The sequence below is a fragment of the Meles meles genome, chromosome X (genome assembly GCF_922984935.1).
Source record: "Meles meles chromosome X, mMelMel3.1 paternal haplotype, whole genome shotgun sequence".
Taxonomy (NCBI): Eukaryota; Metazoa; Chordata; class Mammalia; order Carnivora; family Mustelidae; genus Meles; species Meles meles.
Genome location: NC_060087.1, coordinates 27,743,431 through 27,769,948, shown reverse-complemented (window position 1 = coordinate 27,769,948; position 26,518 = coordinate 27,743,431). Strand labels below are relative to the sequence as shown.

The following is a 26,518-nucleotide window of genomic DNA, read 5'->3' as shown; positions in this document are numbered from 1 at the left end:
TAATTATGTTATCTTTCTCCATGAACTGTGTAGAAGCCATCAGTTTCTGAAGATCCTTTTGAAGGTGTGGGGAATCAAAAAATTAGAGGTCAGAAGGTTTCAAATGCTACCCTACCATTAGCTAAGTGATATTGTCTTAGAAAAATAATCACGATTTTGGACTGGTGGCTTTAGATGTGTTACATCCTACTAATAAAGATTTGTTATTAAAATATATATTCTCACCGTTACTTTTGGTAGGAAGAAAAGCTGGTAGTTTTCCTTTCTAAATTAATTTCTCTGTGAAGGTAATACGTTTTTATTTTGCAAAAATTTAAAACTGTAGTGAAAATCTTCTGCCCCATCCACCATCTGCCATACCATCACCAAGCATTGATTTTACTTGCATAAATACATTTACAAGATAAATTCCTAAGAGCAAAATTCTGGGTATAAGGTTACATGCATTTTGTAGATATTGGCAAGTTGTCTTCCACAAGGGGTACACCAGTTTGTCTATCCCACTGGCCATATATAATCATATATTCTCCACAACCCTGGCAGCATAGTGTGTTCAGACTTGGATTTTTGTCGGTGCAATAGATCAAATTTTCAGATCTCTCATTACAACAAAGTTTAGCTTCTTTATGTTTATTTAAAATCCATTTATGTTTTCTTTTTTGTGGATTGTCCTTAACTTTTGTCCAGCTTTTCCTCTGGCTTATTGGCCTTTTAAAAATTAATTTGCAGTAGCTTTCTTATGTTTTAGGAAAATTAATCCCTTACCTGAGATGTCACAAATATCTTTTTTCACTATTTGTCATTTGTCCTTTGACTTTGCTTTTAGGGGATTTTTTTTTTCCATTCACAAGTTTCTCATTTTTATATAGTCCAATCAACTAATATCTTTGTTGGCTAATTAAAGCTATTTCACTTGAGGATAAAATGACATTTTTTATGTTGACTACTCTGGACATGATTTGCTTCTTAAATTGAAAAAATTAAACTTAAATTTTGAAATTGTTTATCTTTCATTCACCAGATATTTATTGAAAGCCTGTCATGTGTAGGAACCCAGTTCATCCAGAAATCAAAGCTCAGTAAGGGAAGTCAATGTAAATAACAAAGAGTACAAGGCAAATGCTATGATGGTGGAGAGCACAGGTCTGTGAGGATATACCCAATGCAGATGTCATAACTAATCTGAAAACTACCTGTCCCCCACAATCTCAATATGAGCTATCATTTAATTCTTTCAAATATTAGTCAAATATCACCCATTGAACTGTGTGCCATCTGGAATTGTTCTTCTCTAACACCAGGAAAGGATGGGTTGGAAGTGTGAGAAGGTTACTTAACAATCTCGGTTGAAAGTTACCTGGATTTCTGTGTTGATATGTGAACCCTATTGGTGATCAGGTATAAATGAGTTCATAGCTCAATTTTAGAGATTTTAAGAAAACATGATGGCTGTTATTTCCATTAACTTCAGAATCTAGAAGCTCTTACACACTGTAAGTTGAAGCTGTAAAATATTTTTTACATGTATTTGTGACTAGAAAATAATCCAATAAAATAAACTGTTTAGTAACTTCTTTATAAATGCTGGAAGAGATAAGTAGAAAGCATTATTAGATTATATATTATAGACCTGGAATTGCTTTTGTGATATCACGTCTCTCTCTCACACAAGCACACAAACACACACTCAGACATGCATACACAAATACAGTATCTGTCACTGTAGATGTCATTATGGGTTAGAACTCATGAGACATAAATAGGCCTTTATCTAATACTTTGTTTACTTGACTTTATATCAGGATACAAGTCAAACAGAACAGATACAACATCACAATTCATTATCCATGAACAAGCATTGCATGTTTCCTGTGCACGTTGCTTTTTTTAACTCTTTATCCACATAGGGAAAGGCTGCCAGAGAGGAACACCAAAGTCTGTGCTGGTCAATTCAAGTAGAAGTCACAGGCTCTATTTCCTTTCCATCTATTATACCATTTTTAGTCATCTAGACCATAGGCTTTATGCCAATTCACAGCTTCCCCAAAGCAGATACAGTTCTATACAACAAACAATGCAGGCCTAATGTTTCCCAGTCATCTTAAAGTTAGCCTTCCAAGGAAACATTGTTGTGGGAGCCTAAGATCAGTCTCAGGCTGGAATACACAGTATAGGCTGAACGTTAAATCTTGACTCATGCACACATATGCATTGTACACAATATATGCAAATGACTTTATTGGTTTCAAACCAGGTACTTACATAACCAGAACTTCCATAAAATTCCTTCTCCTGTAAATTAACTGACAAGTTATTTTATCCATTAATGTATCTCCTTTTCACCTCACACCTCTTGGGTGCAACTAAGGAACATAATGTTCTTCAGTTAGTTATTTCAAAAGTATCTAAAACAGATGTTCCAAAGTATGGGGCATTATTTAGATGATACACTAGTTTCACCATATTAGTATACTTATCTTATATAGTACAAGTATAAGTAACTTATAGTACACTATATTAGTATACTTATCTATTTTATTTTTAAATATTCTTTGTAATATTGGTGAGGGTGTGGAGAAAAAGGAGCCCTTTTGCCCAGTTGGTGGGAATGTAAAAAGATACAACCACTCTGGAAAATAATATGCAGTTTCCTCAAAAACTTAAAAATAGAACTACCATACAATCCATTAAATGTGATGCTGAGTTATTTACCCAACAAATACAAAAGCACTAATTCAAAGGGATACATACACCCCCTATGTTTATAGCAGCATTATTTACAATAGCCAAATTATGGAAGCAGCCCAAGTGTCCATCAACAGGTCAATGGTTAAGTAGATGTGGTGTGTATGTATATATACACACACACACACACACACAGACACACACACACACTACACAATGGAATATTACTCAGCCATAAAAAGGACAAAATCTTGCCATTTACAGTAATGTGGATGGAGCTAGAGAGTATAATGTATAAGCAAGGTAAGTCAGAGAAAGGCAAATATGATTTGTATGATTTGACTCATAGATAGAATTTAAGAAACAGAACAAACAAGCAAAAGAAAAAGAGAAACCAGGAAACAGACTTTTAACTGTAGAAAACAAATTGATGGCTACCAGAGGGGAGGTGAGCAGGGAATGGGTGAAATGGGTGATGGGGTCTGAGGAGTGCACTTGTGATGAGCACTGGGTGTGATAGGGAAGTGTAGAATCACTATATTGAATACCTGAAATTATTTAACATTGTGTGTTAACTGTACTGGAATTAAAATTTTAAAATATTATCTATTGTAACATGATCTTTTATAGTGGATGTATGTTGTAGCATTGTGTTTGTGCTATAATGTAATGTTATATTATTAGAATAGTATTAATCATATCATAGACTTGCCATTACAGGTTCACATTCTTTATTACCATGTACCTGTTTTGGCCCTTGACAATAGGAAGAAAAGTCTTTAATCTTGCTTATCCTATCTCCCTACTTACACTTGAGCTTAAGCAATAATCATGCAGTGACTTTATTGTCATTCACTATCATGCAGGTTTTTGCTTTCAGCTATTTACAATGAATTACCTTATTTAATCCGTAAAGTGACCCTGTGAAGCAGATACTGTCATTGTCTGCATTCTGTAGAGAAGGCACTGAGAATTAAAGAAAACTTGGCTGAAGTACTGGGAAAGAACTAGAATTAAGATTAATATCAAGCAGCCTAACTCTAGACTTCACAATGTTGAACACAGTATCCTACTCCTTCCCAAGGTATTTTATGTTTCTCAACCCCAATGTCATCATCCATTTATAAAATGGGGAAAAGAATAGTATCTGTATCATAGGATTGTTGGTTGGGTCAAAGAAGGCTGTAAATGTGAAACTTACTAACATGGTGTTTGTCATATTGTAAGCCCTTAATAGAAATAGCCTATGCTCATACTGGTATATTCTATTCTAATCTAAATGTCTTTTTTTTCCTTTTCATTCTAGTGATCTTATTTTGTTTTGCTCAGTTATACTTAGACCCACAAACTATAGCCTACCTCCCCATTTTATTTTGTGCATAAAAAAATTCCCTTGCATAGTTTTCCTTAACATGCAAGAAAGTTAGAATGAAGTATAAAGACAGAATATCTGGCATCTAATATGCAATACCATTATGTTTAGTAAATGAATGATTCAGTGGAGAATGCATTTCTTGACTTTATTGGTTGGAGTTGGGTATGCATTTGTGTGAGTGTGTGTTTTATTGAATTCCAAAAAAAAAGTCTTACTGTCTTTAAAGCATAGTATTTGGGGGAAGACTATTAATAAATGATTTGTAGTACATGAATTAAATCCTAACATGTAACCCATGTGAGTAATCCATATTGTCCTGTAAAATACCAAATTCAGTGAATTTCTATAACATTTTAAAACAAATAATTTTAGAATATTTTTGCTTTTTTATTTAAACAATGGGAATCTTCTCCTATTTTTTTCCCTGCAGGTTTCTAGAGATTTGCCTGAGAAACAAGGAGAAATTGAGGCACGCATAAGAGACCTTGGACAGCTAGAAGAGCAGTTAAATCACCTGCTTCTGTGGCTGTCTCCTATTCGGAATCAGTTGGAAATTTACAATCAACCAATTCAAACAGGACCATTTGACATTAAGGTAGGGACTCTTTGCTTTAAATATTATTTTCTAAAAAATGGCAATATCACTCAACTAAGTTTCTCATGCATTAACATAATCACCATTGTTGTTATAATGTTATTAATAATAATAATAATAAATCGACTAGCATTTATTGTTTTCTCTTACAGCACTTACTAGCAATAAGGTATTTATTAAACTCTTATAACTAGAATGCCTTCATCATCTTCACTACTATGACCCGTTTGCCATCCCTACTTTAATTGCACTCAGTATATGTTTGTAGACTCCTTATCTAAAACTAAAGTTGTTTAGGACATTAGGTGCCTACCAAATACAGTATAGGCTCTTTAGTAAATATTAGAAAACCCTCTCGGGCTGTCTGCAGTTTACCTTTGTATCCTTTTATTCTGCCAACAACCTCCCTTTATATTCTAGGCACAACAAATTATGTTATGTTTAAATGTATGTGGTTTCATGTCATGTTTGTGTTTTTGATCTCTCTTCCTTAAATTACTTCTTCCTCCTTTGTTGGCATGATAAAATTTTCTATATCCTTCAAAATTCAATTCAATGTCTTTACTTCTTTAAGTTTTAGTGATACTCCAGGTAGAATTAAAAACCCTCTTAGATTTCTTATAAACCTCTGTGTCCATTTTCTGTAACCTTTGTACACTGAATTACACTTAGATTTTATAGACCTGAGTACATCATGACACTCTTCTTCGGATACAGAGGGCTTCTTCTTACTTACCTGCCTTATTCTCTTCCTTTCTGACCACCTGCATCTTAGGGCCCAGTATCTGATGGATACATGTATTTTTGAATCAAAGTATAAAGGTGGTAATGAGACAACCAGAGTGGTAATGAGGTGCCACAGGTAAGCCTAGTGCTCTAGACCAACATGCCAGTTGGACCCCACCATCTCCTTCTTTTAGTGTCCCTGTGGACATTGACTGTCCCTATCTTTTCTCTCTTCCCAGGAGCATATTCCAAAGATTTATCCCAACTTGATGCCCTGCTTTGCATCTCCTATGGGCCAAAACATTAAACAGCTAATCACATAAACCAATTAAATTGAAATCTCAACATCTTGATTAATGTAAGCATGGGCACTTTCAGACTAAATAAGTAACATCTTGAGTAGTTTTAGTTTACTGACGCTGATTTTTCATTTTGCTTGCTTTCCAAGGTTATCACAACCTCATGCTTTTTACCTCCATGTAGGTGCTGTTTTGCTGGGAGATAAGGCAAGGATAAAATAAAGTGTGAGGTTATTCTAGAGAAGAGAAAGTCCAAGTTTAGGAAAGATGGGCTTGAGTGAGATTAAGGAGAGGTTGGGAACAACTAAAATGAGTTATGTTTGCAAAGTGCACTCCACTACTTTCACCTTACCTATTCCTGCCATGTATATCCACCATTCTCTTAGCTACCCTGAGCATAGATGATACCATGTACATCACAGATAGATATCATTTTGCCACTGCAAAACCCAGGCTGCTCATCTAGTGGCATGGTATTCTATTCAAGTCTAACGAATAAGATCAAGTCACAGTAGGCTTTACCCCAAAAAATTTTAGTTGACTTTATGAAATTATACAGGACAGGGAACAGCACAGTTGGTACAGTGGTGACACAACAGAGGTCTTGACACCAGACCCTGGCTTCTGATGAATGATTCACCCTGTGTTTGCATTAGGTGTAGTCACAGGGACAAGACTGGTTGAGTGCAAAGCCATGTCATCATTCAGGGAAGCCACCAGTCCTGGAAAGCCTTCAGTGTTTTTACCTTGCTAGCACAGTGCCCTCAGTTGTACTTGGGGCACAGTCTCCAGTGCAACTGCATCTCCCTGATGCTCATTTTTCAGTGGTCAGTCATCTCAACAAAGACATCATTATTTACTCCAACAAACAGTAACCTCAGCCAGATTCTCTTGGATCTAGCATAATCTTAAGTATTTCTTGACTTAGTATTATAAAGAGGAAGGCCATATACTCTTTGTTCCCAGTCAGAAGGAGCTTTCTGTAACTCACAGGCAAAAGCACATTCCTTTACTTTTAAATATAATCTTTAGTTAAAATGTGCTGCTTCACTCAAGTAATGAAAAAATATATTCAATATTAGCTATCTCTGTACATGGAATATATTTAATAGGAAGGATAACAAAATCCTTTGATGCAAAGGGATGTTGTTGACTGAACCCAAGTGACTTTAGTCCCAGTCTCAACCTCCCCACCCACACACAATAGTTCCCAAAGATGGAAAACTTGTGTTGGCCATTTGTTTGTCATAACCCATACATCCATGCCAAATAGGTCCCTGCAGTTTAGAGTGAAAGCTCCTCTCAGCTGTGTTAATCACTTTCCTTTATCAAAGCTACAAGTCCACACTCTCACTGCTGTGTGTACTTTCGGAGAGTCATGATATTTGCCTCCTGCAGCTTGGTCTAAATCACTAAGGGGAAAAGCAGCTGCTTTTTCCCTGGCAGTAAAATTCCTTGGCTTCAGTCCTCTGTGCATATTCTGAGTTTCTCATATCTGGAGTATAGACTTCAAAAATATTCCCTTAGCCTTTTCCTTCTTCCCTGTGGCTATATCCAAGGCAAAAAAGATCATAAAATCATATATATGGTGACTTGAGACATTCTCCCTATAATTCTCAGACCCCTAACTTGTAATCAGGAAATAGCAACCTGTGTGATTAATACTAACTTAACTAGTTCTTTATCCCTCTTTGTCTAGCTTCTATCTAAATTCACTGTCTAATAAATGATTTATTTAAGATTGCTCAGAGTTCTTTTACTATAAGATATGTGATTTTAGTCTGTACAGCCTACTATAGCTCTCTATTTAAAGAGATTAAACTTCTTCTTTTTTCAGTCAAAGAAAGATGGGAAAATGGACTTTAAACTACTGAAAACCAAAAATAGTTTTTAAATACTTTTGTGGACATGCCCATTTTTTAACACCGAGAAAGAAACTCCTTTCTAAAATCTTAGGAATGAGTGAATGCAAAGAAAGTAGGTGCACAAGGAGCCTCCAATTCCTAAATGTAAAAAATTGTCTTTGTCTGTCCATGGCGGCCATGGCTACCTCTGAAACAAAGAGCCTAAGACCTTGACATCCAGGTCATTTGTTTTCTCTAGTCAAACTCAGAGCACCTGGTAGAAAAATATGTAATACCCTCTGTGAGCCTCAGTTTTGCCTGCTTGGCAGTTCATGCTTATTGATGAAATGCAGCTAGCTGTGTAATGAAACCCAAATAAAAAAAAAAAAAAAGCCTTAAGGGCTCTGTTCTAATACATTGTTTATGCTGGAGTGAAAATTGACTGCACATCGCTTGGCTTGTACAATTTACTCCCAAAATATTCCTATTTAGGAAATCCTGCAAATAACAATATTCATCTTGAAAATCACCTCACAGAACCCTTAGCAAACTGAGAAACATAATCAATGAGATTGTGATGTAGAAGGTGAAAATTAGGCATCATCACAGACCTTTCCCTTCAGTCAGCCCACTAGAAGGCATGCCTTTGAATTTAGATTTTCAAAGATACTCTCAATTTAGACATAAAATATGTTGATTTCAGATTTTAGAAATGATAATTGAATGCTAAGAACAGGGGACCAGTTAGAATTTCTCTAAAGGGTCTTATGTTTTTAATCTTTAATGAATGCTGTCAATAATGAGCTGTAGGTATACTATTTATCTAACACAAAACTGCCTAACTACTACTTTCGAAACTTTGTATGAAAATATGAGGGGAGGCGGGACACATAATGTTATGTTAAGTCTTGCTGACTGAAATACCTTCATATTGAAGAAAGGGAAGTTTTCTTTTTCCCTTCAAGAATGACTTTGCTTCTGTGATCTATAAATAACATGACATACTGTTCTGTTGGCTATTCCCTTCCATGTAAGAAACTTAATTGCACATAAAGACGAGTCCACAAAGAAAACTACCAGAGGACACAATTAGAGTGACTGAATGATAAAGTATATGAGCATCCAGACCCTTCTGCATGTGTGTTCTGGTGCTGTGAGTGTTGTCAAAAAAAAGCACTGGATCACTTAATAGGCAAGGAAGACTTTATTTAAGGCTATTGAAATAGGAGAGAGAGACTGAAGTCAACTCCACTGAATCAAAAGGCAGCAAATATTTTAATCACTGGGATAAGCTAGTGTTAAAGTACTGGGGGACATTAGTGGGGACATTGGTGACTGTGATTTGGCCTTGTGTGTTTACTAATTGTCCCTTACTGAAGGGAGGTTACTATCCCCCTCCTCCCCACACTGCCATGGGAAGCCATTTAGCCTTCCTAATATTTACATTTCAATGCGGTGGCTCCCTGGTGTTTGAGAAAAACATTCCGAGGTGGTAAAAGACTTACTTCTCAAAGAGGCAGATGAGGAACTTAAAATTGAAAGTTTTCTCAAGTAAATGCACTAAGAAAAAAGAGTTCAGACCTGTAATCAGGAAAAAACCTATCTAATCCTTCAGTCAACCTTAAGGAGAATGCCAAGGCCATCTTTGTCACTGCCCTCTTTTGTCCAAGGGAAGCCAGTTTTCCCACTGATCAGCTTGGGAAAGCTACTCCAAGCCAGTTATTTCAGAAGCTTTCTGTTGTTCAAGGACTATTGAACTGAAACTTGATAGCAGAGAATTTCGCAGCACAGTGTAAGCAATTAGGTATTTAATAAGGGGTATTTTCTATGGTAGTAAAAAGAAAAACAAAGATTAATGGTTGGAACCAACTATAAACCCAGTTTCTGAGTCCAGAGGGCAGCCAATGAAGATGATTCCCGGAAGTTGGTCTGGAAACATCTTTAGATGGTGATGTGACAATGGCAGTGGTCATTTTATGACTGAATATTTGGGGTGACAGCACAGACATCTGAGAGTTTTTATAAGATTGTCCACAGTCATAGCTATTTCCTGGAGCAGAGCATAAAAGCGGTGGGACTCCCAGTGAACTTTCTGAGAGACCCTTATAGGCAGTGCTTCAGGCATGCAGGTTGTCCATAGATAATTCACTGTGCTAATGAGTCCTTTGAAGCCAGTATCAAGTGGTCCAGCTTCAGCTCTCTGGGTTTCTTTAGAGCCTGAGAGAAAAGTTCAACTATAGGACAATCTAGGATCTCTATAATGCTCTAAGTAGTTAGCTTTTAGTTCTCAGTGATGCCAGGTCGGGAGAAGGGGAGAAAAAAAATGGAAACATGAGTTTGGAAAGTTGTAGTCAGATATTGAAGGAGACTAAAAGAATTGAAAATTTGGTAAGGATGAATAAAATGTGTGAGACACTCCAATTTGCAGGTTGGTAGCAATATCACATAGTTTACAGGGAAATAGGAAAGAGCTCAAAGGCAAAGAATAAGACTAGAATCAGGATGTGCTCCAGTGTTCTATTGAAACATAATTTGGGTTTCTCTACAGTCACCTCCCATGTGATCGAAGGTATTCCCAGTAAGATTATTATTGTTTATCAAATAAAGCTCGACTGTATTTATGGAAGTTCAGCAAGGATAGTAGCCGGCTACACAGGCTTTTCAAAGTCTCTGTTGCTGTAAGTTTTTATAAAGAATCTCAGATTTGACTTTTAAAAGGTTCATGAGATTAGGAATCCATGCCAAGTACTTGCCATGAGATGTTACCTGTACTACCTGTAGATTGGGGTGAATTTTTCTACTCTGTCAGACCTCAAAATACCTAAGGCTTCCTGGACCTGCCAAGAAGTGGCCTTCCTTATTTACCTGTAAGACTGGACATCCCATAAGACAGACTCATTTTCTGAAGAGAGGGCTTTGTAAACATTATCTCCAAAGAGTATACTCTGGTTCTTTAAAACTATCTGGTCATATCCAATTTTATGTATATCATTCTCAAATATGACATTCCAGTCAAAGCCTTGGTTATATAATCAATTTTCTCAATTATGTCCTGTTACAAGAAAGACAGATTCTTATTGAATCTGTGCAAATAATCATATTGCCAGGAAAATAAAATTACTCTATAGGAGTTTATGAATTCTGGAGGCAGGGAGAAAAAGATGAATATTTCATTTCTGTTTATAAAAGTATAATCTACTAAATTGATCTGAGATAGAGATGACTTAAGAAAAAAGAAAAAGGAGTTCCTTGTGTCAAGAAAACAGAACATTAAAGCATCAGCAATATTCCAAACAAAAGCCTTAATCAAGTGATTCGTCATCAGTTCAATCACTTCTCTGTAATTGATTGTCGTTTTGCTTGATCTCCAGCTAGCAGTTTCATAAACCCATTAATTCTCCACTGGAGTTCCAGAAATCCTGATTCAGTCAAAGCTATTTAAGCAAAGCAGCAGATGGTTGTGCTCTAGAGTACCTGATACTGTCCTTTCTATGGGTCTCTGAGATAGTCCCTTATTGTTGAAGACAAGAATTCTGACACTGTAGCTGATTACAAGCACTTTCAGGGAGCCTCAGAGTAAAACAACTCTCTGTAAATGATAATAGGCTTCAAACAGCCATTGTTAAAAATGTGGTGAGAATTCACTTAAAGGAATTCAGTCCTTTCTGTGGCATTCAACATTTCTGGGTAATAACTGGAATTATCGGGCGCCTGGGTGGCTCAGTGGGTTAAGCCGCTGCCTTCAGCTCCGGTCATGATCTCAGGGTCCTGGGATCGAGTCCCACATCAGGCTCTCTGCTCAGCAGAGAGCCTGCTTCCCTTCCTCTCTCTCTGCCTGATTCTCTTGTGATTTCTCTCTGTCAAATAAATAAATAAAAAAATCTAAAAAAAATAACTGTAATTATCACTGATGACATTATACTATGGTCTGTTAGGCAAAGCAGAACCAAGTCGTATCATGGACAGCAAGGGCATTGACTAATTTCTAGTAACTTGATATAATTACTGAAATATTTACGTTAATAACATGTGACCCATACAAATTTAACTTCTCTTTTTTGATAATACTTTTTATGCTGACTCAACATATCAAATAAACCTAACTATTTTTCATATATCTTTTTTTAAAAGATTTTGTTTATTGATTTGACAGAGAGAGAGATCACAAGTAGGCAGAGGGGGAAGCAGGCTCCCTGCTGAGCAGAGAGCCTGATGTGGGACTTGATCCCAGTATCCTGAGTCATGACCTGAGCCGAAGGCAGAGGCTTTAACCCACTGAAACACCCAGGCGCCTCTATTCTTCATATATCTTTTTTAGATATTAAGAGAGAACAAATGTGAGAGAACAAATCTGGAGATTTTTCATGTCAGTTTGAGATCAAGATTTCATTTTGGGTTTGATTTGTGGAAGGCAAAATATCAAAGGTTGTCAAAAATGTGAAGAGGTTCGAACCCTTGGTTAAATAGGATCATGGGTCACTGACACAGTGCTTGACTACCTATTTAGCCAAAGTGACAGTGAAAGGTTTCAAAAATAAACCTAGGAGGTGACCTGGTTATAAAAGGCTGGCTCTCCCAAAAGTGAGAAGATTCTTAAATAATCAAAGACATGATAAAATCCACATAAAACACAGGAAATTATTCTGATAAGGCACAATCATTCTTGCTTACCTGAATTACTCAGAAGGTAAAGAAAAAGCTTTTACAATCTGTTATTAAGAACAAATCAATAATCCAAGGAAATTTTGTCATTTTAATGAAGAAAAGATATGAACTTTAGTTTTGCATTAATATACTGTGAATACTAAAGCTCATTTGTAAAAAAGCTTATAAATAAACCCATTCAATCTTAGTCAGCTTTGATCAGTTTTGAAACAAAATTTCTTTTCCGCAAACTTTCTACAACTTTCAATATCCACTCAGATTTTGTCCTACACTAAGGACAAAATTACTCTCTTCTTAGTTAACAAAACCAGTGCTATTACACACCTTTCATATGTTGCATACAGAGTTGTTTCTCTTTGACCTTAATGTTTCTAAAAGTTTCATTTATATATATTGATTATACCTTTTTATTTTTTTATTTTTATTTTTTTTTCCATTTTATTTATTTTTTCAGCATAACAGTATTCATTCTTTTTGCACAACACCCAGTGCTCCATGCAAATATATATATATATTGATTATACCTTTTTAAACATTAGGAACTTTTGTTTTATAGAAAAAACCGGGAAGCAGATAAATGTGAACTGTCATATGCTAGCATTTTGTAGCAGACTAGCAACGATTATGAAAACAAGTTGAGGTTATCTGTTTAATATGGAGGCTAAATGTTTTCATTCAGCATTTGTGTGGGAGACTGTTAAGCTTTTCTTTGGATTTAATAGGTAATCTTATGGAGGCTGTGGATGAAAATTTGGGTGAGTGACTAAAGCTGTAGCACAAGGCAATCTGGGTGTCTCCAAACCCCACCTAAGTCTATAAAATAACCAGTTTGTTTCCAGGTAGTCTTTTCAGCTTCAAGAGATTACTTTTGGGGTTCCTAAGTCTTTTGAGAGCCCCATATGGGGCAGGAAGCACAAAGCTCATAATTGAATTGAGGGATGGTGTAGGCAGGAAGTGGTCTGGCAGAGGTGAACAGATGGACAATAAGAAGGTTTTGAAAGGCGATATTCAAAAAATTCAAGGCAGCTAAGGGAAGGATCAAAGGTGACAAAAGGAAAGAATAGCAGAGGTGATGGGAAGGGAGAAGTCCTAGATGAACCAATGTAGGGAGATCATAAGTTTCCCCAAAAGGCCATAGAAATTCCACATTATCTTTAATAAAACCAAGTCAACAAGGAGGGAAAATGACAGCTCCACCCACAGCTGTTCTCTGCAGAGAATCAGAACAGTGCTTGAGAACTTCCCATGGCGAAGGGAGGAACCAAAGTAACAATAAAGTAAGAATGCCCGAAAAAGAGTGCTTTAAATGCCAAAGAACTGAAGTTCAAGCAAATGAGATCTCGATGAGAATGTAATATGTTCTACACCCTTGATAGCTTTCAAGCAAAAAATCTTGGGCTCTAACCCAGCACATAGAGTCAACTCAGACTCCTAAGAAAAAATAATATGTCCTTAACATGCTTTCAGAGACTATCATCAGGAGCACTGGATTTTGAGTTAGATTCCTCATTGGATCCTCAGTCAGTAAGGGGTGTGTCATTTTGTTCACATAATTAGCTTTTTGAAAGTTACTGTTATCTAGTTCACTGTTCGGGAGATAATTCACATACAAGGAGATTATTCACATTCAAATAGTTACTCCTTAGATAGCTGTGTACTAGCTCAGATAGAAGAGATCTAATTTTTTTTTTTAATTTTTTAGACATGGTGTTGGAAGGCTAGGAACTGAGAAGAAGATACTAACTTTTTATATCTAATCCTCCTTCCTAGAAAAATAGTTTCAGTGTTTTCTATTAATTACATTAATATTTCCATGAAATGTGTGCTAAAAATAGTGGGTAAAAGTTTTTGGACAAAAAGGTAAAATATTCTTGGGGCACCTGGGTGGCTCAGTGGGTTAAGCCGCTGCCTTCGGCTCAGGTCATGATCCCAGGGTCCTGGGATAAAGCCCCGCATCAGGCTCTCTGCTCAGCAGGGAGCCTGCTTCCCCCTCTCTCTCTGCCTGCCTCTCTGCTTACTTGTGATCTCTGTCTGTGAAATAAATCAATAAAATCTTAGAAAAAAAAAGGTAAAATGTTCTCATTCCATGCAACTCAACTGAGGTTTATTGGACATTAACCCCCCCCCCCAAATTTAGGTTGCTTCTGGGCAAGAGTGTATATAATTCCAGCTCCAATAAAATCTTGAAGATTGTTGGTTTGTGGATAAGTCCATATTTTAAAGGAATTAGGCGTAGACCTTTCTCTTGGAACACTGAAAACTATAATTTTATCTATTACTGTTTACCCCTCCTCTCAACTCCAAAAACCATTGCTTAGTTAAGGTAGCATAATAATGGGAAGAGAAACAAAAGAGCCATGTTGAGATCCAAGCTGTGACACTTAACTGGGTTTATGACGCTGTTTAATTTGCCTTTCTTATCCTTACTTGCCTCTTGATTAATAATGAAAAATTAGGCCAATTTCTCTGGTACTTGATGGATTAAGGTACAACTATAGTGAGAATACATTTTCCTAAAATAATAGGAAAAGATGGTGAATGGGACCTTTCCTAGTGCAGCTGGAATTTTGACAAGAACCTCTAAGAAGAAAAATTAGGCTTGCAAAATACACCACCCTTTCAAAAGAAAGTTGTAAGTGGCTACCAGAAAACCAATCCAAAAAAAGATTGTGGATAGTCATGAGATTTTCATTTTCTTTCACCCAACCAAATTGCCCATATAAGGAAAAGATTATAAACTTGAGAAGTTTCTTGAATTGAGAATTCCTGGAACAGAATTCAAGTAGGACTAAGATTTTGTTGGCTAAGAGGAAACTAGTATGCAGTTTTTTGTTTTTGTCTTTTTTTTCCTACTTACTTTATGAGGGAGGGAAGAAGAGTGCTTTTCTTTCTCCCCTGCCTAGGCAAGGAGGAAGGCTCCCCCAAATCCTCTATCACAGTGGTATGCATACCATTCTACCTAGAAAACTCTCCAAAGAGCTTAGAAAACTCAGTACACCCCTGAACTTTCTAAACTTGACATATGTTTTCTCCCGTGGCATATTGTAAATATTGACATTCAAAAAGTGTTTCATTACTCTTTTGAATATATCCAGTAGACTTCAAATACCACAGCAATATAATATCTCCCATCTTCTACTTGAAAAAGTACACAAACTCATCTTCAAGTTTCATATCATTTTTCTTTCTTCTTTATATTTCCATTCTATTTCCCCAAAGAAGTGTATTCTAATGTAATATATATTTATGCTATAAAGCCTTTTTTTATTAACCACTTTACCATACTTCTCTATGACAAATATATCTATGTGTATTTAAATTCAATCTTTACAAACACTTTTCTATAAGTATAAGGCTTTAAGCATTTTAAAATATCCATTAGATTGAATTGTATCTACAACTACTGATAATAAATATACTTAGTAATAATGAAATTACTTAAGTATATGTGATTTCTGATAAGTAATTATTAAACATAATCAAGAGATTTTTATTGGAAATTAATCTATTAGTTAAATGGACAGGTAGGTGCTTGATGGTATCTTGATTAAAAGAGAATTTCAGTCATCAATGTTTTGAATCATAATTTGATTTTTCATAAATGTATATTGGGCACAGTATACCATTGGGATACATCAGAAGAGACATGCTTTTATTTTATAGAGTTGGAAGACTATCAGTAGCCAAAGATGGGAATGGTAATTGGTATGATGTTTGTGTACCACAGGAATAAAACCAGGGAAATCCCTTGTTGAAGCTAGAATTTGGAAACTGATTCCATGGACACAATCTATGCACCTATCCCTAAGAAAGTCTTTGTGTACCTCCAGCGGCATATCCCAGTCTGAAGATTGCTAGTCTAAGAAATATGGGTATGCTATGAGAAGGAGAAAGGGGAAATTTAGTCCCTGGCTGGATGCTTGTTAAGCTGCCAAAATACCACGGAGGTCATCTAGCATAGCGCATGCCTTTAATCATTGCATATTTCCTTACTCCAGTGATATTTGTATCACAGTGTTGACTCACACTGAACTTATTAGTGTCTAAAGTCACTGGTACTTTTTCACATGTGCTGCTTCTAGTCGACCTTTTCTCCATCCTGCTCTTGGGTCATCTACTTTTTTTTGGAATTAGATGCAAATACATCAACCCCTTCCCTGGCCCTGCTTATGTTACTTGCCCACTAAGGTGCCTGGAGCTTCGGTCCAGTGCCTCCCATTTCTTGAACCAGTTCTGACATATACAGTGAATACACAAGAAACACACTACCATTAGAGGTAACATCTATAACTAGCACTACTGTTCTGTGTCTGGTTTTGGGTTCATATCTAGTGATTTGAACTTCTACATTTTCATTGACACTGTTACCTTCTGCTCACAGCCTCCTCCACCTCAGTTGTGATTGCTCTGCCCTCCTAGTTTGCTCCCCTTGCACTCTGCCTGCCCACCCAGAAGGGAAACCTGTTTTGAGCCCCAAACTATGAAGCCTTAATAAATTTGTTAACCCATCAATCTGATTTGATGGCAGAGATGGAGAGGTGCTGATCTTCAGGTCCTGATTCTATAATACAGTGTATTGCAATCTCTTCATTTCTTTTCAACTTCCGATTTCATGTCTGCCTTCCATAACTTCATCTATATTATAAATTTTTTTTTTCTCAAATAGCCTGAATCCTAAGAGAGCCCTATAGAACTACAACCTACAGAACTAAACCTTACCTCTGTTTTGACATTAATTCAAGCTTAAATTTACTTTGGCAATTGTTCAATTAATTGCCAAACTCTAATTGCTTTATTTCCTACCAAGCTCATATTGTTCTATTTTGTCCACAAGCGTTAATTTGCAAACTTTATCAAATGTATCAGTGATATGCACATCAATATTTGCATATATCCCTGATCAACCCCTCTAGGCAGAGAAAGACATGAGGCTAAGCTAATGAAATTTCTGTTCAGCTAACAAACCATTTATTAACTACAATGTCCTACTATGTTAAGGTGACTTACTATGTCAAGCAAATTCTTAATTTGCTTAGAGGCAAGCAGATGTATAAATATACTGTTGGAGAGGGAACATTTTTCTCCACCCTTCAAGTTTCTTCTGGCTGGTCTAAGAATTAAATTGACATGAGACACATTAATGGGAGAAAATCAAATTTAATTACATCCATACAGAGAATCCACATAAACATGAGAGATTCCAAAGATATTCGGTCAAAACAAAATATATTTATCATTCTAACTGAGGAAAAGGGGTGAGGATCTGGAGCTTCAAAGGGAATGAAAGGAGTTGACAGGAAGAACGGGCAGAGTAAATGTTTGAAAAATGTTTGCTGAGCCATCCAGAAACAATGGCACTTAGAGAGGACTTCAATCAAACAAGACTTGCTAGGTTCCTCCCTATCTATCATACCTAGTTATTGATGATGGTAGTTTCCTTTCTGGAATAGGTCCCCTACCTTTGGGGAGAGGTCAAAGGTTCCTGCCTGAGGATTTTGTGTCTCGATTGTTTTCAGCACAAAATGATCTGCATGCCAAAGTAGCACATCTTGGTATGGCAATGAATGCTCCCCTAAAATACCTCAGTTTACTAAACACAATCAGGGCAGAAATATTTACAACGCAGTGTGGCAAGTATACTCACAGAATGGTGTGATATCCCAAAAGAATGATACCCAACCCTGCGAAAATATTGTTTACAGCACAGCTACTGAAGTATGGTCCAAAGACCAGCAGTTTGTTAGAAATGCAGATCCTTGAGCTTGTCCTTAAACTTCCTGAATCAGAGTAGATGAGAGTGACGCTCAAGAACCTGTGTTATAACAAGCTCTCCAGAAGATACTTTTACTTTGTATAATTTGGGAGCTCTGATCTCAAGACAGTTTCCTGGAGAATATGGTGCCTGATCTGTATCTTTCCAAGATGGGTAGGAATTGATAAAGTGAAATGTGTGTGAGGGAAAGGAAAGGATTCAAGGGAGAAGACTCAACAGGAACAAAGATAGGGGAGTGATTAATGACACGAAGTATGGGAAGAAAAACAAATTTAGTGATGTTGAAATACAGCCCAGTTTTGGTGAGGCTTCTATGCTGCTTCAAGGAACTTAGTTATTATCTTTGAGAGAGGTGGGAATCATTAAAGAAAAGTAACTTGCAAGCCTTCAAATTTGAGGCATGTAGTACCCAAAAAGGGAGTCTGTTTGGGAGGCTATTGAGGTAGTTGAGAAGTAACATGGTCTTGGGTGAGGTCTTTGGTCATAGCGTTAAAGAAAAAGAGATCATTTAGGGAACTATTTTCAAGTTGTTGCTGGTGACCTGTTGATGAGTTATGAAATCAATTTAATGAGTTACATGAAATAGAATAAGATAGCATAGGGTACAGTAGAATATAATACAAATTATCACTTTGTATTTCCCATGGTATGGGTAAGCAGTGCTTTAGGAAATGTGTTTCCATTTAGATACCACTTTATTTTTATTTCTAATTTTAAGAGAATCTGCACATTCCTTTTATACACAATAAATTAGTAGTCTGTCAATAAGGCCATGCTGGGTTAATTGCTACAAAGGAGAATAAATTCATCCTCCCATGACAAACTTGGAATGTGTAAATTATTTTATTTATTCATTGAAAAGATAGTGCCTTTCTGCAGTACAAAATGCAAAGCATAAAAGGGCATAAATAATCCCTTGCTTCTCCATCTTTCAGCCACCTCATTTCTCTTCCCACAAGCTAGTTAGGGGTATCAGTTTCTTTGATGACACTCTGAGGATAGGATGTGATATGTGTGTTTTTGTGTTTATAGTCTTCCTTCTCCTGTCTTCTGAAGAAAACAAAATCTTGTACAATACTATAAACACTGTTTCTGCATCATGTTTTTTTCTATTTAATGATATATACTGATAATTATTTTCTATATTAGCACCTTAAGGGTGTTCTAGTTTGTTTTTTTTCCATTTGCTTACTCTTGTATCCTAAAGATGTGTCATAATTTATTTAGCCAACATTCCAATTAAGGATGATTTCATTTGTCTTCAAGCTTTGTTACTGCTATAAGATGACAATGTAGAACGTTATGCTCATGCCCTCTCACACATTGCAAATATATCCATAGGATAAGTTCCTAGAAATAAGATGCCTGGGTTAAGATGGCACTTGTTATTTTAGTAAATACAGCCAGATTGCACATCATAGTGTACTCCAGTTGGTAATATGAAGGAGTTTTTCCACATGCCTTTGCCATTTCAGTGTGTCATCAACTGTTCTGATCTTTGCTAAGCTAGAAAAGGATGTTATCTCATTGTAACTTTAATTTGTATTCTTCTTTTGAGTGAAGATAAATTTCTTTCAGGATAAAAAAAATGTTATAGAATGATTTATATTTTCTTTTTTGTGCACCATTTGTTTTATTCATTGCCATTTTTTTCCTATTAGGTTGTTTGTCTTTTCCTCATTGAGACAAATACAGTTTACAACCTGAAGTGAAAACATGTTCTTTTTACAACAAGGATTCTAATGAATGTTTCTTATGACAAATAGATTCTAGTCTTAAGGTTATAACCTGAAAATATTAAAACAAACCTTTGAAGTTTATGGGAATGGTCTTTGCCCTTTTCAGCAAACAATCCTATACAGAAATTCAACATGATGACAAATTATAAGATAAATACTGATTTAATTTTGTTAAAAAATTGGGAACAGGTATGTAAATAATTGCTTTCTTTTTCTATCAATCTAATAATAGGTAATGGCTGTGACATGGTTTCTCTTTCCACAGCCTCTGTATCAATAGACTCTCATTCTTTGAAAATACTTGATTAGCTGAAGAAGACCTATAGTTTCTCCCTGCATTGCATTTTTTTAGCCAAGTCTTAAATAACTATTTAGAAGATTAAAATTTCATTCCCACACCTTATTTTTCCTTGTGAAAATCAAAACTGCACCTTTCCAATCTTCCAGACCACCCAGAGAGGTTTGTGATTTGACTTGCTAGTTTTATTAGTGTCCTAAAATGTAATTTATCTAGATCAAGAGGGTTCATTCTGAGCAGCTGGGGACTTTGTAATCTCTCTTCCCATCTTGGGCACCAGTTCCCTCTCATTTCTATTTGTTTTATTCTTTGTAGTTGGAATATCATTCCTCTTGACCTATAAGAAACCCAATAGGAATTAAAGCATTCCAACTTTTATCTTCCATTAAGCAGTATTAGACCATCTTCTCCAAAAGCAAACCTCTTTTTTTCTTGATCATTCTTTTGCTCCAAATATACTTTTAAAAGTCATTTTGTCACTGTAGATCTTTTTTATACTTTCTTAGAATCATGTTTTTACTGTACTACAATTTTAATTTTTTTTCTTACCAGTCTTCCATTCTGTTAAAAGCAAGTCTTTGTTGCTATTAATAGCAAAATTTATATAATGATACTTTGGAATAGGTTGCATGAAAACTTCAGAAGCAGTGTTACTATTATTTCTTAATTTCCCTCAAAAGAAAGCTCTGCTCTGCATATGGATGCCATCCCTTTCTGAGTATGTGTGGAGGAGAAACATGGGAACACTTCTAATAGTTTTCGAACAACTTCTGTTTAAGTGAATGAATGGACCACCTGGTTTACCAACTATATCGCCCAAGGGATGACTTTGATTGGCAGACAGAATACAGGGTAGAATCAATGGAAGTTAAATGAGAAAGGTTTTGAATGCATGATGATAGTGGGTGTTGGTAGAAAATAGCAGGCAGAGATTTCAGGTACATTCAGAAATGCTGTGCACCTGCAATTTGGAATTCACAGAACAGTACTATTTTTTAATAACTTAAAAGGCACAGCCACCTTTCTTGTCTGATTCCAAAAGCTCTATCCATGAAGGTGTTTACTCATAAAATTGTATCATTGGAAAGTAAATGTTACATCCGTGACGTGAGAATGGAAATTAATTAAAATTCTAGGATTAACACTTACCCATTCCCAGTTCTCCTACTATCTATTTATCTAGCGCCATGCTTCTCAAACTTTAATGCAGGTGGAATAAGCAGATCTTGTTAGAATGCAGTTTCCTGGTGGTACTGACGACCAGTCTGGGAATGATACTTTGAAAAACATTTTCGTGGATTGTTAATTAGGTAAATAGTCATAAATATAATAAATATGTGGGAAGAATTATATAAATGATATAAATACCTAAGGGTCATATAATGAACTAAATGCAACTTCATGTATTCCTCACGAATCTTTATATACTTTTCCCATGTTGGGCAGTGAGAAGAAAGGACCTCACTCAGAAACAGTTTTATCAATCTCTTTATATGTGTTACTGTCTTTTGAATAAACGGCAGATCTTTCAGATTCCTTAGCTCTCCTCTTGCTCCTCTCTAGGATGTCATCTGGATTGATAGGTGAGGGAAAATTACATGGACTGCATGACCTACAATCCCCATGCCAGTCTCTGTACTCTCCTGGACTTTCCAGTCTTGCAACACTGTCCCTTGTCTGCCTGGTACCTACCCTACTGACCTCATAGCTGTAAACTTGTATTTTCATCAGGAAATGCAGTGCTCTGCTCACTAAACTGTATTGGTTGCTAAAGGAATCCTTAAATAATTTAGTTACCACTGAAGAACAATTAAAATTCTAAATACATAATTATGATATCTCTTAAAGTAAATGTGACTATCATTATGGGTAAGTGTGACTGCCAAGAAGTTATGGCAATATAAAGCCACACAATGCCCTTTTTTGGTTAGGGGAGGATATGGATTTGGTGTTAACAGAGCAGTGAATCTGGTGCTGGTGGGAAAAAATAAAAACAAGAGAACCTATAACCATAATCTTTGTGATTTTATTTAAAAAGGAGACAAAAAGACAAATATGTAGAAAAATTATTTAACACTAAAAATTACACTTTCAGGAATACTTATTTTAAGTGAAACTATTTTACTATTTAATTATCATCTCATAAACTTACACTAATATAAGCTTATTCATATTTGAGAGTTTAAAAAAATCACCAAAATGATTGGTGACAATTAATTTAGAGATGAATATTTCTAGTGAAACTCAGCATTCTCAACTTAAAGTTTTAAGGAATACTTGAAAGATTCAAATTCAGAATAAACTTAAATAATGTTAGTGGGGAAATACATCACGAGTTACGTGATTCTTCCCATCAAAGATATAAGCAAATTTGGTGCACTAGGTTTGCTTAGAAATGCTGCAGTGATATTTTTTTCTTAAATATACAGTTCTTTACCTTGAGATTTAATGTATATTACTTAATATGTCATTGAAAAGAAGAGTGTATTATAAATCTAATTAAAATATAATTCTATATTGTATAAATCTTCCTATCATCTAATAGACAAAATTAGGTGGTTACTACTTTTAGTCAGTTGTACTTGACTTAGATAACACCATTATATTCCAAATACTTCCAAATACCACTTATCTGCTGTTCTCCTTGTCATACCTTTCTCTTATTCTTCCTGGCTCTCCCTTGAGAGATATAGTGTGTCTGGGCTCATTCCTTTACACGTTGGAAAATGTATATACTACATATGGATTTATACATATTACAGAAGATATCAAATACTTCAATGTGTATCTGATATATATTTTGAAAAGGAGATACCTTAGTTGTTTAATTTGCTCTATAATTTCAATACACAGATAAATATATTAAAAATTTGAGAGTTTGCATGTCCAATACTTCTGAAGCCATAGCTTCCAACTTCTGAACACCTCATTGCCTCCTCTGGACACAACGAGTATTCAACAATTATTGGTCATAAGGCACAAAGTATATAGTTAATAAAAGCACCCATAATTATTTAACTCCCAGTGTTTTAATAACAGTTTTAATTTTAAGATAAAAAACAGACTGCATTTATAATAACTGATTATATACTATGCTAGTCATTAAAATGAGATTGATTTTAAATATAAATTAATAACTATTAAGCATTCAAAAGGCAAAATATGGAAGCACTCACTAGAATGTGTAGGCTACAACTAAAATTCTACTTATTGACCCATGAAATTACAAAACCATGTGTGCATACTTTTAATTTGTAAGATTCATTTGAGAGAACTTTCATGAATTACCCATAGAGAAAACACGGATAGATAGGCATCTCTGTCTTTTAAATTATCTGATGAAATAGGTGATAAGGAACAAAAAATTAATAATTCATGGTAACATTTATTACAATAGATCTTCTGGCATTAGCATAGTAATAAGTACTAGTGATTTACATAATTAGAGAGATAACACAAATACAAAATTATGCACACATACACACTCCTGTGCTTTACTCAAAACTAAGCAGATGTTATCTGAGATATTATACTGTTTTTGCCATTATAGCTGAAGTCAGATTTATTAGAGACAGTGTTATGTTTATTATTTTTAGTATCTTCAATGGGTCAGTTATGAATAGAAGCATTAATTTTTCTTATGACTAAATTAAAGAGAATTCTGGACACCGTAAAAATAAGAACAATTATTTAAAGTAGCTTCAGAGAAGAAAAGTAGTCTGTTAAAGGCATGTCTGATTTGAATAAGAATAAAATAATCAATAGAGTTAGAAGGTTAGAAATGAATGATCAGTAGTCATTTCTAATTTTTCATTAATGTAAATATAGCTTAAAGAATATTCTTTTTAGGTCTTCTCACAAACCCATGTGACAATACCTGGTAGAAATGCTGACTCATTAGAGTATTCACATCTTTATTATATGTTGTAAATTGCTTTCCACAGGCAGCAGAAAATGACATGAATTTAGTATTTTAATTTGCATATCCCTGGTTAAACAGCTTTTCAAGTTTGTTGGCCCTTCAGATTTTTCCTTTTATGAGTCGAGTCTTCAAATACTTTACCCAGTTTTCAACTGGATTGTTTGTTTTCTCTTACAGATTAATAAAAGTTCTCTGTATAATTTGGGTTCTAACAGTTCTACACATCTGAAATACAGGTCCACAATTCCTTATCCAAAACCTTATCATTGACTTTACAGGAGACCAATGAAAATGTTCACTTAACTGGAGTGGTAGAAATCATAGAGAGTGAGAAGAATATAAAAATTAAGTTTGGCAGGTTGAATGGAACCCTGGGACTCAAGATGAAGACTGACATGTTATGTGAACCAAAGAAGGGTTATTCTATCATGGCTTCCTTTCCTTTGTTTCAGAAACCCTCATGTTAGCTTTGTTTTTCATATATGTTTAAGGAAAGGCTATTCAGAAGAGAAACTTAAGATTTTTTTTGTTGTCATTGCTATTTTTTTAAACACAAGTCTAATCCAATTATTCATCTGATTGCTTGAGCTTATGGAAGAATTTAGAAAGAGTTGTTTTAGATAATAACTATAATTTTGGTATGGCACTTAGTTGTAAAAAACAAAGCATTTTTAATTTTACTTGAAGTGTGTCAATCATGAAGTCAGAGTTAAATTGCTTTTTTCTTTTGAAATTTTTTTTTATTGAAGTGTAGTTGACATACAATATTGTATTAGTTTCAGGTGTACTGAGTTGCTCTTTGCTTTTTTTGAAAATTACCCTAACTGCTGTTTTATATTTTAAAAAGAAATTTCCAGTGTTTTATAATACTTACATTAAGAAAACACTCTCTATCAAGACTATGTCCAGTTGCCGTATGAATAATAAATTCAGTATTGTGCTGTATCATTTTAAAGTAATACATATATCACTGACCAAGGTGAATGTGCAATGCAAGAAAAAGATAAATCCAATATAGCGAGACTACCTTCTGTTCTATATGCCTCTCTATTCCATAGAATACACTGTGTCCCTGAATCCATCTGGGTATTTCAAGCAGTGTTTTTAAGAATAATTCAGCCAGAAACTGAAACCTACAATTTTAGTTAGAGTTCATCAGAACCATGTTTAAATGAGGTCTAAGTCATAGTGTGCATAGTAGTGCATCTGAAAAAAATACATAAAAGATGGCATTACAATGTTCCATATAAGGAAAAGGAGAGAAAGGCTATTAATATTAAATCATCCTATTTAATGTACACTGGAAATGAAGACCATGAGGAGACATTCTTTCATTTGCTCATTTATATATTCAATAATTCAGTGGTTTTCAGTCAGGGTTGATTTTATTCTCCAGGGGAATTTGTCAGTGTCTGGAGTCTTACTTGGTTCCCACACCTCGGGGAGAAGGAAGTGGTACTGGCATCTTGTGAATCAGGACCAGGATGCTGCAAAGCATCCTACGATAAAAAGGCAGTTTCCTATAACAAATCATTGTTCTGATCAAAATGTCAGTCGTTCTGTGGTTGGAAAAACCCTACTGTAAAATTATATGTTAATCAAAAATACTTTTGTTCTGGTTCTAAACCCTGTAATTTATCATGGAAAATCTAACTGTATATATGGAATATACTTCAATTCATAGGACATATAGCATGGTAATTAAGCATGCAGGGTATGACTCGGACAGACTGGGGTTCAAATCTTGTATCTACCGTCTGTTAGCTTGTGCCTTAGGCAAATTTCCTCACCTCTTGTGACTCTAGTTTTTTTTTTTTTAATCTGAAAAAAATGACAGTTAAGTGTGGTAAAAGGCTCTGCAGTAGAGCTTGAGTGAGATTAACTAAGATGATTTATGTTAAGTGCATAGCAGAGTGTTTGTACTTAGTTAATTCTCAATAAATGGTACCAGTTAGTAGTACTTCTGTATATACTAAATCATTTGATCTTGACCTACTATGAATATCCTGGTCACATACCATATTTCATTCCTGCGAAGACACCATTGATTAGAATATGCATCATTATTTTATCTGTCACTAAGAAAGAGGTGCTGTCAGTTAGACTGTGACATGCCATCATTTATAAAATGTGTCCCAATTTTAGAGCAATTAATTTGTGGAAAGAAAATGTGGGTCCTAGACATGATTATTATAAAGCCCATCAGCAAGTCTTCTTAGGTGCAACTGAATGAGGCTCCCATTAACTCCATGCAATTTCAAATTCACTTCAAAGGGCACAGGAACAGAAACATAGCTTCCCAGGAAGGCAGGATCAGGCATCTATCTTTGGTGGGATTAGAATTCAGAGTGACTTGTGCAGCATTCACAGAGCTATGCAAGAAATTGTTCTCCCCCTAACCCCACCCCCCCAACCCTAGCATCTGCACACTCTCAGATGACAGGTTAGGTGCAAAAGAAGGAAACTCACCTAGAGTTGCTGTGTCAACTCTGCCCTTGAAGCCTGATGTGCCCCAGGAGCCAGTATCTTATGACATAGGTAAAGTTTCCAAGATCCATGAAAGATACATAATCAGTTACAAGAGTTACTACACTTAG

The 26,518-nt window shown here is 35.4% G+C and overlaps 1 protein-coding gene across 9 annotated transcripts in view; it reads left to right on the top strand.

Moving 5' to 3' along the window:
- The window catches only part of DMD (dystrophin), a 2,324,635-nt gene that overhangs the window by 1,584,900 nt on the left and 713,217 nt on the right, over positions 1-26,518 (top strand). For all 9 annotated transcript variants that reach the window (XM_045994540.1, XM_045994546.1, XM_045994545.1 and 6 more), the window contains one exon: positions 4,491-4,655. In XM_045994540.1, coding sequence (XP_045850496.1) covers positions 4,491-4,655 — 165 coding nt within the window. The remainder of the gene's footprint in view (positions 1-4,490; positions 4,656-26,518) is intronic.